This window comes from Xenopus laevis, chromosome 1S (genome assembly GCF_017654675.1).
Source record: "Xenopus laevis strain J_2021 chromosome 1S, Xenopus_laevis_v10.1, whole genome shotgun sequence".
In the NCBI taxonomy this organism is placed as follows: Eukaryota; Metazoa; Chordata; class Amphibia; order Anura; family Pipidae; genus Xenopus; species Xenopus laevis.
The window spans coordinates 13,716,957-13,734,837 of NC_054372.1; the positions used below are offsets into that span (position 1 = coordinate 13,716,957).

A 17,881-nucleotide genomic window follows, 5' to 3' on the forward strand; every position below is an offset into this window, starting at 1 on the left:
GATTTAGCGGCGCGTGAACTGCCGGGGGGCCCTGAGGGGGTGCGGGCCCTGGCCTGCTCGCACCCCCTGCTCCCCCGGCAGTTCCGCCACTGAGGATTTGGTTCGGCCGCGAAGAAGGATTCTGCCGAATCCGAATCATGCTGAAAAAGGCTGAATCCTGGTTTCGATGCATCCCTACCTTTTTTACCCCTCTTATGTTCTGTTGGCCAGTCCAACACATCTCACATCTTTGATACATTGAGAACAAGGGATGTTTGTTGTCATTGTACTGAACAATAATAATTCTTGGGACAAGTTGTTTTCAGAACCTGGTTGTTTTATATTTACTTCTCAGTTGTGTGTGTGTCAATGCAACTACTTTTAAAGGGGTAGTTCACCTTTACGTTAAATAGAATGGCCAATTCTAAGCAACTTTTCAATTGGTCTTCATAATTTATTTATTTATTTTTTATAGTTTTTTCAATTATTTGCCTTTTTCTTCTGACTTTTTCCTGCTTTCAAATGGGGATCACTGACCCCCATCAAAACGCAAATGCTCTGTAAGGCTACAAATGTATTGTTATTGCTACTTTTTATTTCTCATGTTTCTATTCAGGCCTCTATTAATGTTTATATTCATGCATTAAAATCAATGCATGGTTGCTAGGGTAATTTGGACCCCAGCAACCAGAATGCTGAAATTACAAACTGGAGAGCTGCTGAATAAAAAGCTAAATAACTCAAAAACCACAAATAGTAACAAAAAAAAAGAAATAATAAATAAAAAATAATTGCAAATTATCTCAGAATATCCCTCTCTACATCATACTAAAAGTTAATTTAAAGGTGAACAACCCCTTTAAAACCACTGTAGTGTAATGAATGTCTGTCAGAAATCTGCCTAAAATGTTTTATTTTATATGGCAAAATTACATTTTTGGGTTTAAATCCCCTTTAAGTTACAGGGAATTAAAACAGCATGGAAGTAAAGTAATTATCACAATTTGTATCAATATTGATTAATAGTAACTTGAGAGTTGGAGAAGCATATTTTACATTGTTGATCAACATGAAATGATCATTAATTATTTCTACTTTTTATTATTAAAATGGGACTAACGACATGTTATGGTAATAATAAATTGAGTACATAAAAAACACTGGTATGAGATCTGGAATTCCGTTATCCAGAAAGCTCAAATTTCCAATTCAAATTTAAAGAAAAATTATTTTTCTCTAATAATAAAACAGTATCTTGTACTTGATCCCAACAAAGATATAATTAATCCTTATTGGAAGCAAAACCAGCTTATTGGCTTTATTTAATGTTTAACATGATTTTTCAAGTAGACTTAAGGTATGAAGATCCAAATTACAGAAAGATCTATTATTTGGAAGACCCCAGATCCCGAGCATTCTGGATAACAGATCCCATACCTGTACAGTGCAATTTTTGAAACTCGAGTTCATCATTCCCTTCTTAGCAATCTGTTTCTCTACATGCTAGGTATGTGTCAAAAGTCACTAATAATCAAATTAGTCTTCACTATCTCGTTATTAGCAGTCTGACTCTCTACATGCAGGCTTGGTGTCAGAGTCAGTTTTTGAAACAATCAAGTTTCTCTTCAATGTTCCTCTCTCATCAGTTTGTTTTTCTACATGCAAGTTTGTGTTAGTCAGTATTTTAAATAATCAAATTTTTCTTCACTGTTCCCCTCTCATCAATCTGTCTCTCTATATGCAGGCATTGTGTGAGAGTCAGTTTTTGAAATAATAATAAGTTATCAGTCTCCTTAGCAGTCTGTCTCTCTGCATGCATTATTTGGAAAGGCAATGCTATTACCTTGTCTAGGCAAAGGGAGCACAGATCAGTGATGTATTTGACTTACTGTGATCAAACTTTGACTCATGCATGAGGACAGTCAGATTGCTTAGCGGGGGATAGTGAAGAGGTAAAGGTGGCCATAAATAGCCAGATCGACTCTCTTGGCATGGAGACCAAAACAAGCAGATGTGGCCCAATAAAATAGGCCAGTTTGATTGTTGACCTAGAATCGGTCTTAGCTGGATTACTTCCTTTTTTTTATAAAGAGTGTAGAATTATTAAATTGATTATATTTAGAATATGCCTTATTTCCATGTTTTAATTTTTACAGTAGTTCCCATATAAAGGAGAAGGAAAGTCATCTTGCACTTGGGGGTTCCAAATGTTAGGCACCCCCAAGTGATTGTATTTACTTACCTGAAACCCCGGGCCGGTGCTCCTATCAGTAGAAAACTGCACCGGGCCGGGGTTATTCCAGTGAGCACACTGAGCGATCCTCTTCCGGCTTCTCTGTTTCTTCAAATTTCCCCAAAATTAATCAGTTAATAGTGCTGCTCCAGCAGAATTCTGCACTGAAATCCATTTCTCAAAAGAGCAAACAGATTTTTTATATTCAATTTTGAAAACTGACATGGGGCTAGACATTTTGTAAATTTCCCAGCTGCCCCTGGTCATGTGACTTGTGCCTGCACTTCAGGAGAGAAATGCTTTCTGGCAGGCTGCTGTTTTTCCTTCTCAATGTAACTCAGTGTCTCATGGGACATGGGTTTTTACTATTCAGTGTTGTTCTTAGATCTACCAGGCAGCTGCAGGGGCGCGCCGCCAATGAGGCGAGCTGAGCCGCTCGCCTCAGGCGTCAGCGCCTGAAAGGATTCCAGGGGTGGCAAAAAGCCGCTCCTGCACCTTTAAGAGCCGAATTTCCGGTTTTTGAACCGGAAATTCGGCTGTACTATTGCGAGAGAGCGCAATTGCGCTCTCCGCAATAGTGTTTCTGCCTCCCCTCCCGACGCGTAAGTTGGTGAGGGGGGGCGGCATTGCAGGAGCCGCCTCAGACGGCTCCTTAGTCAGAATCGCCACTGGGCAGCTGTTATCTTGTGTTAGGGATCTGTTATCTGGTTACCTTCCCATTGTTCTTTTGTTTGGCTGCTGGGGGGGGGAGGTATCGGGTGATATCACTCCAACTTGCAGTACAGCAGTAAAGAGTGATTGAAGTTTATCAGAGCACAAGTCACATGACATGGGGCAGCTGGGAAATTGAAAATATGTCTAGCCCCATGTCAGATTTCAAAATTGAATATAAAAAAATCTGTTTGCTCTTTTAAAAAATGGATTTCAGTGCAGAATTCTGCCGGAGCAGCACTATTAACGGATTCATTTTCAAAAAATCTTTTTTTCCCATGACAGTATCCCTTTATTGCAAAGTGTAGAGGCTCCTCTGTCTGGGACAGATCAAGTTGTAACAAACCAAACATTAACAGCCCATCAATGTGCTGCTTACTTATTAGAAGATAAAGAAACAGGGCTGACCGGCACTCATACGGATCCACAAGACCAGAGACCAAAGATACATTTATTAGTAGAAAAATTAAAATATTAGCTCCATCTCCATCCACCCTACGCGTTTCACACCCCTCAGGGTGCTTAGTCATGGGTTCCTTACTTATTAGACACAATAGTGTTTTGTTTCCATGCTGTATTCTGCCAATACAATACAATCTGATTTCATCACTTTTCCTTCCATTTCATGTCTGTCCAGTCTGCAGCCCATTTGCCGGAAATACCTCAGGACACAGTCCATGAATGTAAGGAGAAACTGGAGCAAAGCCCCTGCAAAGAACTTTTCAAAGACTGCACTAGGTGGGTAAATGAAGCCAGTGTGTTAGTCTTTGGCCGGAACATATTGTCCAAACACAGCCTTGCAAACTCATCGGATGCTGTCTGCATGTGAGAAGAAATGTTCTCTTAAACAACGACTTCCATTATTGTAGTCGTCATCAGGACTTCGGTTATTCAGAATGGCTTCTCACGTGCAGAACTGGTCAATTTGGTTTTTTTGGGGGGGGAGGGGGTGGATTTGTTAGGGTATGATAGCAATAGAGATTCACTAAATGTAGAATTGGATTCTGAATTTGAACAAAGCTCTGAACATTTATTCAGGATCCGGATTATTCTTTAATGTTCAGCCAAGCCATATGGAAACCCTTTAAGTCATTGGACCTTTAAGCATTGGGTTGACTGAAGACAACAATTTTTGCAAATAATATACATTTTTTTTCCTTTTTTTGATTTTGATTAGATCTGTATATGTATATTACAGTTCGAAATGTTGTTTTAAATGGCACCTGCTGGCAAAAAAACATTTTTCCCAACCAAATAGAGCCCGCACTCCTGTTGGGGGTAACAGTAGTGTGGGGCTATGACATGGCAATCAGCGATTGGGTGATCGCCATGTCAATCAGGGGAGTTCCTGTGCGGTTTTCCTTTTTTGGAAAACCGGGGCAGACTGTCTTGACCTTGGCAGCTCCTCTGAAAACCGGGCTGTCTGGGTCAAATCCGGACAGATTGCAACCCCAGAGAGCTCCAGATACGAGTGGCCATGTTGGGACACACGCATGTCCTTAATGAGCGAATGCCTCAACTTGCCCATTATGTGCATGCATGTGACATCAGTAGCGCATTATGTGAATGCGTTATGCACAACATGGCCGAGTGTCCTAGCGCATGCGGGGGTAATTTAAAAAAAAAAAGCACTACTGTTGCCCACACGTTTGGTTGGGGGATAATATTTTTTGGTCAACAGGTGCTCTTCAAGCCAAATCTTTGACTAATAGTGAGCAAACAATGTCTGTTATTAATTGCCTTCAACCGCCTGCAAAATACACAAGACTTTTATTTATGTTCCTGCGATAAAGTTTACATTTTTCTTATACAACTGAGCTTAGAGTGGTTTTTTTTTAAGTGACTACCCTTGTTATGAGGTTAATATAATTTCTACCTGGCTGAAGGTCTGGGGTATGACCCAGACCACATGAAACATTTGGTGAGCTATTATTTTTTATTCTATTTTTTTGGTATTGGGTTCATATCTGGAATAATGATGAGTAACATTGAAAACTATATTTCTGTTAAGGTGTTCTGCATCAGAAGGACTGGGATTTGTATAAACCCCACACAAATATTATGCACAGGTATAGAATCCTTTATCCAGAAAGCTGTGAATTACAGGGATGTGATATACCATAGACTTCATTTTAAACAAATCATTTCAAAAAATGATTTCCTTTTTCTCTGTAACAATAAAACAGTAGGATATAAAGAATACTTATTGGAGGCAAACCAATCCTATTGGGTTTGTTTGTCCAGATGTAGGCCAGATACTTCCAGATGTAGGCCAGATACTTTAAGGGGCAGATGTATTAATGGTCGAATATCGAGTGTTAATTAACCCTCGATATTCGACTGGCAAATTAAGATCCTTCGAATATCGAAGTCGAAGGATTTTGCGCAATTCGTTTGATCGAACGATCAAAGGAATAATCGTTCGATCGAACGTTTAAATCCTTCGAATCAAACGATTTGAAGGATTTTAATCCTTCGATCAAAAAAGTGTTAGCAAGCCTATGGGGACCTTCCTAATAGACTAACATTGGCCTCGGTAGGTTTTAGCTGGTGAACTAGGGGGTCGAAGAAATTTCTAAAGAGACAGTACTTTGATTATCGAATAGTTGAATGATTTTCGAAGTAGCCCATTCGATGGTCGAAGTAGCCATATTCGACCATTCGAAATCCGAACTATTTTACCTCTATTCCTTCACTCGAACTTAGTGAATGGGCCCCTAAATTATGATAAATGATTTAGTTCAGTCCATATAAGCAGCAGGGCAACACAAAGGTAATATTAAAGTGTTACATTCATGGGAATCAGCGTCGGACTGAGGGACCCGGGCACCCCAGTCGTAAGGTCCTCTCTGCCGCAACCTCCCTCGCCGACGCACATGTAACTTTTTCTGGCGCATACAGAAGGTGGAGTGCGGTAAGTAGAGGGAGTGCAGGGACCGGGTCTGGGCTGGTTGGACCCAAAAGAGCAGAGGGCACAAAAGGTTTTTTCCCGTTGTCCTGCCCACCCAGTCCGACCCTGATGGGAATTGTTTACAGTGAAAGGTGTAGAATTCTATTTGTGAAACAACCCATGTCTCCTTACTTTCCCCAGAAATTACAGGAGGTCTCCTTGCTCTATAGTACCACCCCTGTGACACCCCTGTAGTACAAAATGATCCAGGAACTGGTCTGGTTACTGTTTTGGGTTTCATTCCCCTTCTGATTCTAACTGAAGAACGAGATAGACTTGTTTTTCTTTCCTCTGGATCTGGAACTATGGTGTTTTCATTGAATGGAAATTGAGCCAGTTTTGAACTTGGCACCACCAGGCACCCTGATGATTGAGGTCCAGCGTGTTTAACATCATGAGATTTAGTTACCCTTTATTGAAATCTTTCTTACAGTTATTAAAAAAAAAAAATCAGGGGAGCCAGTACTTCATATTTGGCACATTCACTTGTTTTGAGTAAATGTAATGACTTTTGGAATTCATAACATCTGCTCCTCTGGTCTGCTTTCTATAGAACATGGCCAAGCAATAATTATACTTTTATTGAATGTTCCCCTTAGGTCGTTGGGGGTGAAATATTGAGCAGCAGGATTCAACTTCTGACCTTCCCTGGTTGTGCACGCTGCTTATTTAAGACGCATTCCCTGGTATCTTTTCATGGTATTAAAGGGAATAGAGTTATGTGCCCTTTAGGGAGAGGTTTTTAAATGAATCACAAGGAATGTGGTTTACAGCTTCAGTTTGAAAGCATCATTTTCCTTCCCAACACCTTTTCACTTATTTTGTGTACCTGCTTTTGTGGTAGAGAATTGTGGCTACTGTGTCTAGACTGTACTTTTTTTTCATGTTTATGACATGGAGATTTATAAAGCACTCACACATTGAGATTCCCTAGTGATGCCCTCTGGGATGCACAGAATGCAGCAATAGAGGGTTCTAAAGGAAGGTATCATGTTTGTGCTGTTGCCTATGATCCATCTGTCATTTATAAAAGGTGTGCACCTAGACCCAGAACGGCACCCAAACTAGGGTCAGAATGCCTGTGGCCCATGGCCAATTTCAAAAACTTATGCTCCAGATTTTGTCCAGGATTGTCAGGAGGAACGACCTTGTCTCTGTTTATTCTATAGCTATTCTATCATTAACACACTCTAAGGCACTGGTACAGCTCAGGGCCCAGAGTAGAGCCCACCAGTGTAGTCCTTTGGAGAAGTCTGAGAGCTCTGCAAGTGCAAGTATTCATTGTCACTCTTATGTGGCTCTAGGCTTTTAGTGGTAACACATTAGGAGATCCTGCTCATCTTTGTTAATCAGACGAGGCATTTGAAGAAAAGGAAACCAGAGGTTGGCCAAGCTGAAACATATGAAGGAGAAGAGGACTTAAGGTGGCCATAGCAGGACAAAACAATTACGATTTTTCCTGGAAAAGATCTTTCCAAGAAAGATCGTACGTTTCAATACACATGTGTAGAGCTGAAACATCAGATATACAGATAGAAACAATAGAATTCTACCTGTATCTGACAATTCAGCACTAACAATGGCCGATGTTCGAGTGCCTTCAAAGACACCCAATCAAAATGTTCCGGCCTTGACCGATCAACAAGCCGACCGATATCCAAGTCTTCTGATGATATCTGTCGACTCATCTCCTACCATACACTCACCTAATATCGTACCAAAATTTGTTTTGTTCAATAATATTGGTGCGTCAATGGCCACTTTTAGTCAGTAGTCAGGTGATAACTTCTGTATCTAGCCCAGTCAGGTCAAGTCTGGTGGCTAGTATCCTCCAAGTTTTGGCATTCAAGATCAAAACCTGAAGGAATACTAGAATGCAAAGAGAAAGACAGACATCAGCTTGAACAAAATCCTTCCTCAGTGAGTACAATTTTGTATGTTCTTGCACTCATAGAAAAAGCTCAGGCACCCTGAGGGCTTTAGCATGCCAGCACCCACTAGAAGGCCAAGTGCTTTTATATGGTCATTAGAATTTTAAAGAAAGTATATTTTTAAATTATCTTTGTCCAGACTACTACTAGTGCATTATTTTGGATAGTAAAGCCTCTAAAGATAACAAAGAATAGTAACAATAACATTTGATCTCCCCAAAGAATGTTATGCCTATATGGAGCCCCTCAAGTCCCTATGGTTGTGCTATTCCTGCCCATTAAACCTTGGCAACCAATTTTAACAGGTCTGTCTACTAATTACAAATCCTAAGACTCCTCTGGAACAGTTGACAGTCGGTGCCACCCATCCGCACATTGTGATTTCACTGCAGTGTGACCTCACTTTGGCATTGTAGTTTTACCAAAAAGATTTCCTTAGCCCCATACAAGGGAAAATTCGGTTAAATTGGGGAAATTGTGTTTTCTTGAGTTATTTTTTTTTTATTCAGCAGCTCTCCATTCTCAATTAGAGACTGGAATATGAAAAGGAGTCATAAAAAGTAGTAATGCACCGAATCCAGGATTCGGTTCAGGATTCAGCCAGGATTCTGCCTTTTTCAGCAGGATTCAGATTCGGCTAAATCCTTCTGCCCGGCCGAACCGAATCCGAATTTGCATATGCAAATTAGGGGTGGGGAGGGAAATTGCGTGACTTTGTCAAAAAACAAGGAAGTAAAAAAAGTTTTCTCCTATCCACCCCTAATTTGCATATGCAAATTAGGATTCAGATTCAGGTTCGCTATTCGGCCGAATATTTTGCGAAGGATTCGGGAGTTCGGCCGAATCCAAAATAGTGGATTAGATTTATCCCTAATAAAAAGTAGCAATGAAATATGTAGCCTTACGGAATATTTGTTTTTTACATGGGGGTCACTGACCCTCATATGAAAGCTGGAGAGAACCAGAAGACGGCAAACCATTCAAAAACTATAAAAAATGAAAAAATATAAAAGTTGCTTAGATTTATTCATTCTATAACATAGTGAAAATTAACTTAAGGACGAATCACCCCTTTAATGGCATGTGTCTTCTACTTTGTGGCCTTGCTGCAGTTACTGAAATGCAGTATGCTAATAATAATAAATAATATTATTAGTTTATTATTATCAGTTAGATTTTTAAAGACATTTTTGTTGATTTTTTTAATCTAGGAACAGCAATGTTGTCGTGCAAAAGATTTGAATGTTCTGTTCTCCATATGATCCTTGTAGATGAATAATTAGCCTGTGACATGTTTATCTGGAATCTAGAACAGACCTGATTGCATATTTATCCCCCTGCAATGAATGGAATGCCCGTGTGATTGACCTTTAGCTGGGCATTTTGTTTTTCCGCTGTTCTTGGGAGACTTGCTTCCCAGGTGGCTAAACTGATCCATAGCCACTTCAGTGTATATAAAGTCACTTTCTCTGACGTCCTCTTGAAGTTAAAGGAGAACTGCAGCTATAGCATATATTATATAGCATATATTGCTTCTTAACTGGTATGGTAAATATTGGCAGACCCATTTTGACTGTAATGGAGAACTTAAGTTCTCCAAAGAATTAGGCTAAAAATGCAACATCTTTTATTTTGGCCTTCTGTACCATAGGTCTATAGTAGATTAATGTAGAGCACATGCTGGGGGCTGCTGTCACCCAAGCCAAGGAACTGACTCGAAATATATTGTACATATACAGTCATATGAAAAAGTTTGGGAACCCCTCTTAATTTTGGAGTTTTGTTTATCATTGGCTGAGCTTTCAAAGTAGCAAATTCCTTTTAATATATAACATGCCTTGTGGAAACAGTAGTGTTTCAGCAGTGACATAGTTTATTGGATTAATCCAATAACAGAAAATCTGCATCATAACAAAATTAGACAGGTGCATACATTTGGGCACCCAACAGAGATATTACATCAATACTTAGTTGAGCTCCTTTTGCAAATGTAACAGCCTCTAGATGCCTCCTATAGCCTTTGATGAGTGTCTGGATTCTGGATGTGGCTATTTTTGACCATTCGTCCATACAAAATCTCTCCAGTTCAGTTAAATTTGATGGCTGCCGAGCATGGACAGTCTGCTTCATATCATCCCATAGATTTTCCATGATATTCAAGTCGGGGGACTGTGACGGCCATTCCAGAATATTGTACTTCTCCCTCTGCATAAATGTCTTTGTAGATTTCCAAGTGTGTTTAGGGTCATTGTCTTGTTGGAATATCCAACCCCTGCGTGACCTCAACTTTGTGACTGATGCTTGAACATTATCCTGAAGAATTTGTTGATATTGAGTTGAATTCATCCGACCCTCGACTTTAACAAGGGCCCCAGTAGTCCCTGAACTAGTCACACAGTCCCACAGCATGATGGGACCTCCACCAAATGTGACAGTAGGGAGCAGGTAAACCATGATCACATAATTTACTGTCGTTTTTACTTATACTGAGGATGTGCATAAATGTTTTTTTTCCTGCACTATATTTTAAAAGCACAGCTGTATAGCTAAATGAAATCATTTGTATCAGGGTAGTGAAAATGTATAATGTTGTGTGTGTGGGCAAGGTAAACTGGAAGTCCTCTGTGGCTACATATAAATGCACTCATTGGGACTTCACTGGTGAAAGAACCACTATTGGACATACAAATACCAAGGCTTTATTTGATTTTCATTACATGTGTGATGGGCAGATCTTTGATCATGGGTTTGAGCGGTGGTCTGATCAGCAAAGACGGAAAAAAACCCCCTGAAAATAAGCAGGTGCCAAAAACCAATATGGGCACTACCACAATAAATAGAGTTGTATAAAATTGTACTCACAGCTCACCCCAGTCCACAGGTGCATATCCATGAGAAAAACAGCATCAATTATGAGTCCCTCCAAAAATCAGTCAAAGGTAGTAAAAAGTACAAAATATTTATTGGGACATAATAGACAGCGGCCTAACACGTTTTGTGCCTGTTGGGGCTCTTACTCATAGACTGTGGGATGATCAGTTGGATACTGGTGAGTATTAGTCAGTGTACGGCCACCTTAGATGAACATATACATCTATATGATGTTTTCTAGAACCCGTAGAAAGTTTGTGGTCTGGTTTTTAGTGGTAAAACAGTTCATCCAGTCCTTAAAGGAACAGTAAAACCAATAAGAAAAAAAAGTGTTTTAAATGAATGAAAATACCATGTACTGTTGTCCTGCACTGGAAAAACTGATGTGTTTGCTTCAGAAACACTATTATAGTTTATATAAACAAGCTGCTGTGTAGCAATGGTGGAAATTGAACAAAGACTATATGGCACAGGTTAAATAGTGGATAACAGATAACACCATTATGTTCTACAGAGCTTATCTGCTGTGTAACCTGAGCCTTTTCTCCTTTGAATGGCTGCCCCCATTGCTACACAGCAGCTTATTTATATAAACTATAGTAGTGTTTATAAAGCAAACACACCAGTTTTACCAGTGCAGTTATATTATATATTTTTTTTACTGTAAAAGACTTTCATTTTTTAATGTTACTGTTCCTTTAATAATAAACTTGGCCTCACTTAATGGGTATTCAGGACTTGTGAATGTCATATTTTACAGTTCTTTCCTACTGTTTTGTACTTTTAATATTTTGCTTTCTTCTTGTGTTGTAATTGGGTTGTAACAACATGTTTGCTCTGTGTTGTCTGTTTGTAACCAAAAAAGTGAATTAGGTTGGATTAAACCAGCCACTATGAGTGTCTAAATGATAACAGGACAAGAACTGCCTGTGTTGACAGTTGAAATAGTGTTGAATAGTGTCAACTTCAGCTGGAACAGTATCAAGAAAAACAAATTACATCCAACTTTTTTAAGGTTTCTTGTTACTTTTGTTTGAGATTTTGTTTTGGATTACACCACCCAGTTGAGGATTTGTTGATTTTATTCTGAACTCAAAACAACTAGAGCTAAGGTTGTCAGACTTCTTTGACAAAAACCTTTCTTTTGAAAACATAATAGCAACAGAAGATAATGGCTTTGCACCCTCATTTTACCCACCACCCCCTGACCAAATGGCTTTCTGTCCACCATCTCTTCCATCAATCCACCCACCCGTCCCTCAATACACCCACTCATCCCTCAATCCACCCATCTCTTCCATCAATCCACCCATTCTTCCTTTAATCCACCCACCCGTCCCTCAATCCACCCACCCGTCCATCAATCCACCCACCCTTCCTTCAATCCACCCACCCATCCCTCAATCCACCCACCCGTCCCTCAATCCACCCACCCGTCCATCAATCCACCCACCCTTCCTTCAATCCACCCACCCGTCCTTCAATCCACCCACCCGTCCCTCAATCCACCCACCCGTCCATCAATCCACCCACCCTTCCTTCAATCCACCCACCCGTCCCTCAATCCACCGACGCACCCATCCCTCAATCCACCCACCCATCCCTCAATCCAACCACCCTTCCTTCAATCCACCCACCCTTCCTTCAATCCACCCATCCCTCAATCCACCCACCCATCCCTCAATCCACCCACCCTTCCTTCAATCCACCCACCCTTCCTTCAATCCACCCACCCGTCCCTCAATCCACCCACTCTTCCTTCAATCCACCCACCCATCCCTCAATCCACCCACCTGTCTCTCAATCCACCTACTCTTCCCTCAGTCCACCCACCCTCCCTTCAATCCACCCACCCGTCCCTCAATCCACCCACCCATCCCTCAATCCACCCACCCTTCCTTCAATCCACCCACCCTTCCTTCAATCCACCCATCCCTCAATCCACCCACCCATCCCTCAATCCACCCACTCTTCCTTCAATCCACCCACCCGTCCCTCAATCCACCCACTCTTCCTTTAATCCACCCACCCATCCCTCAATCCACCCACCCGTCTCTCAATCCACCCACCCTTCCTTCAATCCACCTACTCTTCCCTCAGTCCACCCACCCTTCCTTCCTGACCCCACCTCTAATCTTCCCTAGCACATGTAGTGGAAAGTGATTTTTTTTTTGCGGTGCTGTTAAAAGTCTGAATAAAAAGTACTCCAACTCAGATCAGCTGAGTTCATGTAGAAGTCAATTGCAGATGTCCCGTTGATATCCTGATCTGCGCTCGGGTTTGTTACATAATCCCAAAATGTTGTGGTTTCCGGCAACAAATCTGAAAACTCACAGTTTTTGGTGACAAATCCAAAAAATTCGTACAATTCTGATTTTTTTCACAATTTAGTCCCGCACAAGAAATTTTCGGAAATATTTATTGATAAAGGGAAAAAGTTTGTGCAGATTTGGTCGGAGTAGTTTTCAGAAAATAGTGAGAACTTTTTGGATTTTGATAAATAACCCCCTTCAACGTGGAACAAGGCAGGAAGAGCCATTTACCCCTTCAGTTGAATGATTCTGCTGCCTAAAGAAATGGTCATTGTAAGTCCAACCATAATCACAGGAATCATGTATGTCTTTTAAAAAAACGGATAATGATGGCTCAGTGGGTAACATTGCTACTTTGCAGTGCTGGGGTCCTGAGTTTGGTTCCATCCAAGGAACTACAGTATCTGCAAGAAGTTTGTATGTTTTCGTTGTGCTTGCATTAAGGATTTACTCAAGAGATAATATATAACATATTTTGTTTGCAGAGTTGTACATGATTACTTGAGTGGAACGCCATTGGGGGATTTTCAAGACAGTATGTACTTTTCACGATTCCTACAGTGGAAATGGCTGGAAAGGTAAGAACATTAAACTGGATTTTACAGGTTTTTCTGAAATTATTATTTTATTCAATTAAATGCAACTGAATTACCCTACTGTTTTTTTGGGGGGGGTCAAAAATGAGTAAAGGCAAAGGCACATGGGTCCATTTGTCTTTAAAAACACACAGTTTAGTGGCCGTAGGTTAGTCTACAAGTAGCCCTGATGGATTGCTGGACGGTTGTAGTATGGAAATCAGTTGCCGTGATATTTTCAATATATTTCTCACCGATGAATCGTCACGTGTCTTCGCCCTTACTTAAAGGAGAATTTAACCCTAACGTTAAAAACCCCTACCCTACATAGACCGGCCTCCCTCCTCCCCCCAGCCTAAGTGTTCCCCCGGGCAAGGTTTTACTTACCACTCGGTGCAGATTCGGCATCGGAGTTCACGGGCGCCATCTTCAGCCGCTTTGGTAATCCTCGTAATGAGACCGGCACTTCTGCTATTTTCGTAAGTTTTGCCGCATGCACAGATGTTGCGAAACAAAGAATTGCTCCAACTGTGCAAGCGCCTCTATGCTGGTCTCATTCTGAAGATTTCCAAAAAAAAAGAAGATGGCGCCCATGAACTCCGATGCCTAAATCTGCACCGAGGGGTAAGTAAAACGCCAGGGCCAAGTTTCCCTTAGACTTGTATTTTTTTTTTTTTTTTGCTGTGAATAGCAGTGGGTTGAGAGGTTTGAACTTTGGTTCTGTGAATGTTCTGACCATTGAGCTGAGCGCAATAAATTTAATAGACATGATAAATTTCCATACAATCGAATGAGCTCTTTGAGACTGTCCATGTGTACATGATGCAGAGGAGAAAAAAATAGCTAAAAGCCAGAGTGTATGATAAGGAGCCGTATTTATAAGTAAAATAAAATCTGAATCCGTATGCTGCTCACTTTAATGAGGTTGCGTCCGGGCTGGGTATATGAGAAATGATCATTAAAGCACTTTACTGTTCTATATCGAGGCTCTGGGATGACTTACTGCTTCCATTAAATGAATGCACACAGCAACCTTTGATAATCTTTAAGCCATAATGTGCAATTGTTGTACTTAAATACAGCCCTTCCTGGCTTTTATTGTCCTTTAATTTGCCATATCTTCTGTATTGTTGGGTTGCATGTACAATGCGTGCTGAACCATGTTCAAATAAAGTTGTGCTTCTGATTAGGTTTTATTATGTTTTTTTCCCCCTCTCTGTTCGGCAGCAGCTTAGTAAAAAGCTCTGAGCAGATCCCTCAGAATGAGTCGCCTCTTCAGGGTAGACAACTGGCTAATTTGGCCTTGGATTAAGGAAAGATAATATTTGTGTTTGTCTAGGTGGCTGTGTTTTCGAATGCTTTGTCTGAAGCAGGTATGGTATGGGATCCGTTATCCGGAAACACGTTATCCATAAAGCTCCAAATTACAGAAAAAGCCATTTCCTTTTTCTCTGTAACAATAAAACAGTATCTTGTACTTGATCCCAACTGAGATATAATTAATCCTTATTGGTAGGAAAACCAGTCTATTTGGTTTATTTAATGTTTATATGATTTTCTAGTAGACGTAAGGTATCAAGATCTAAATGACAGAAAGATCCATTATCTGGAAAGCCCCAGGTCCCGAGCATTCTGGATAACAGATCCCATACCTGTACCAGCCATGGGGAACCACCATTCTAAAGGTGGCCATAGACACACCGAGAATATTGGATGAAACAAATTTTCGCAACGATATTCGGTGAGTGTATGGTGAGAGACGAGACGACCGATATTGGCAGAAGACTTGGAAATCCGGCTGACTAGAAAATGTTGATCGGGCGACTTTGAAGGCACAAACATCAGCCATTGTTAGTGGCGATTCAGCGCTACACTTGTGTATTGAAACGAACGATCTTTCTTGGAATCTTTTCCAGGAAAAATCATAATTGTGTAGCACGCCCTTGAGTGTACTTTTGCTGTGTATTAAGGCTGTGTGTGATCAGTCTACAACTGCTTGTAATGTGCCCGGGACCCCAGTGTACACGTGCAACTCCCGGTACCTGGTGTAGGTCAATGCAGCAGGATAATCAGTCAGACACAGTTCTTTGCAGCAAACTTCAACTGATTTATTGAACTTAACAGCGTAGTAGGATACTGTGATGATCCCTCCAGTGGCATAACGTATGGTATGCTCCAAGACAGACAATATGCAATACAGATAGCCAGCAGCAAAGATTCACATTTCAAAGGAGAGTTACCCTCTCACTAGGTAATATCCCCTCTTGGGTGGAGAGCACTAAGTCCTGGGTTTCCCAGCCTGGGGTCTTGTTTCTTGGCACCCGATTTGGTCCTCATCTCACCCACTGTATTCAGCCTGGGGTCTGGTGTCTTGGTACCCTCTGGGGTCTGGTGTCTTGGTACCCTCTGGGGTCTGGTGTCTTGGTACCCTCTGGGGTCTTGTGTCTTGGTACCCTCTGGGGTCTGGTGTCTTGGTACCCTCTGGGGTCTTGTGTCTTGGTACCCTCTGGGGTCTTGTGTCTTGGTACCCTATCTGGTCCTCAACTCACCCACTGGTGTCCCTGATCTAGTGGTTCACATACCACGGGGTCCTTACCCCACTATTTCTCCTCGTTGGAGCCACAGCTGCTCTCTAGCTATTCTGAATTTTCTTTCACTCCTAGAGTGAATATCACAGTGTGACTACTACAGCTGTCTAATCTTATCCTTTAAGGAACCAGAGCCCTGGTCCTGTAACACCTCACTGGGAGGCATGGTCCCAGGGGAAAGACATTGCGCACATGGGGCTAACCCCCTTTATATTTTTAAACAGTGCCACCTAGTGGACAAACTCAGCCTAGAGTAATCCCAGTGGACTCAGGGAGGGAGATTTAGCTGCCCAGGTATACTAAAGGCAGGGGCGATCCTGGCCCCTCCACTGCCTGAGGCAGCAGCAGTTGCTGCTGCCCCCCCTCCCCGAGAAATTCTCTCTTAAAGTACCAGGAGCAGCATTTTTGCCGCCCCTGGTACCTAGTGGGGCGCTGCCGCCTGAGGCGACAGCCTCAACTCGCCTCATTGGCGAAGCACCCCTGACTAAAGGACCACCTAGGTGTCCAAATACTAACTGGGAACTGCCAAATCTCAGGGTCCTTATACTTGTAACGTCTATGGCCACCTTTAATGATTGTCCATCCAATGCTAAACAAGCACAAGCCAAATAATACGGCATCCTTCTATGTGAACGGGTCAAATACTGTTAATGCAAATACACCTGATTACACTAAGAACTTTTTGCAGAGAAACCATAATTACATTGCAAGTTAAAAAAAAAAAATATATATATATATATATTATTACTGTACAGGTATGGTATCAGTTATCTGGAAACCTGTTATACAGAAAGTTCCTAATTACAGGAAGGCCATGGCCATCTTACACAGACTCCGTTTGAATCAAATGATTAAAATATTTCAACATAATTTCCTTTTTCTAGGTGATAATAAAACAGTAACTTGTACTTGATCCCAACTAAGAAAGAATTAATCCTTATTGGAAGCAAAACCAGCCTATTGGGTTTATTTAATGTTTACATGATCCCTTATCCAGGAAAACCAAAACCCCAGGTCCCAAGCATTCTGTATAACAGGTCCCATACCTGTATTTTACAGAGCTTTAACTATACATTAAGATGTTCTTGTATAATTTCTCTTCTGTTATTTAAACGATTGACAGTTATCAGTTATAAGGGTATATAGTTTGCTGGATACTTCTCTCTAAGGCCTAGACCTTTGCCTAGACAGACTAACCAATCATTGGCCTGTATCATTCATTGGTTGTGTAGTGGTAGATAATGCCGCCAATTCAATAGGTAGGATATGTCCCTTCAATAAATGAGTAGTTATGACTGCTAGTACATAGGAGAGGAATGCAAATTGTAGCTATCTTTTTCATATAGACAAGCCTTGAGAATAGACCGCACCTCCTCAAACGTTTTTTCCTTTAAAAAAATCCAATTTTATTTATGACTATTAAAAACACGAGGACAAGTAGACGCATCATCGGCTGACGCGTTTCGGACACATCCGATCATATAAATCAATTACAACCTAATGTTGAGTGGGCCTTGTCTCCGTTATGGAGGTTATTTCATAGACGTTTGACTTCCAAACCTAACCTTAGCAATACTACAGATGATGGCAGGTCATGTTAGGTCAGTGTCGCTTACAGAGTCTCCTTGATGCTAGAGTCAACCAGACAAACCTTTGGCAATACCCCAGATGATAACAGGTCATATTAGGTTGGCACCGGTCACACATTTGGCCTGAGGGCCTAACACGCTC

At 41.2% G+C, this 17,881-nt stretch overlaps 1 protein-coding gene across 1 annotated transcript in view; it reads left to right on the forward strand.

Moving 5' to 3' along the window:
* The window catches only part of grk4.S (G protein-coupled receptor kinase 4 S homeolog), a 168,576-nt gene that overhangs the window by 124,742 nt on the left and 25,953 nt on the right, over positions 1 to 17,881 (forward strand). Inside the window, 2 exon segments of the mRNA NM_001094463.1 lie at positions 3,561 to 3,661; positions 13,473 to 13,565. Coding sequence (NP_001087932.1) covers positions 3,561 to 3,661; positions 13,473 to 13,565 — 194 coding nt within the window.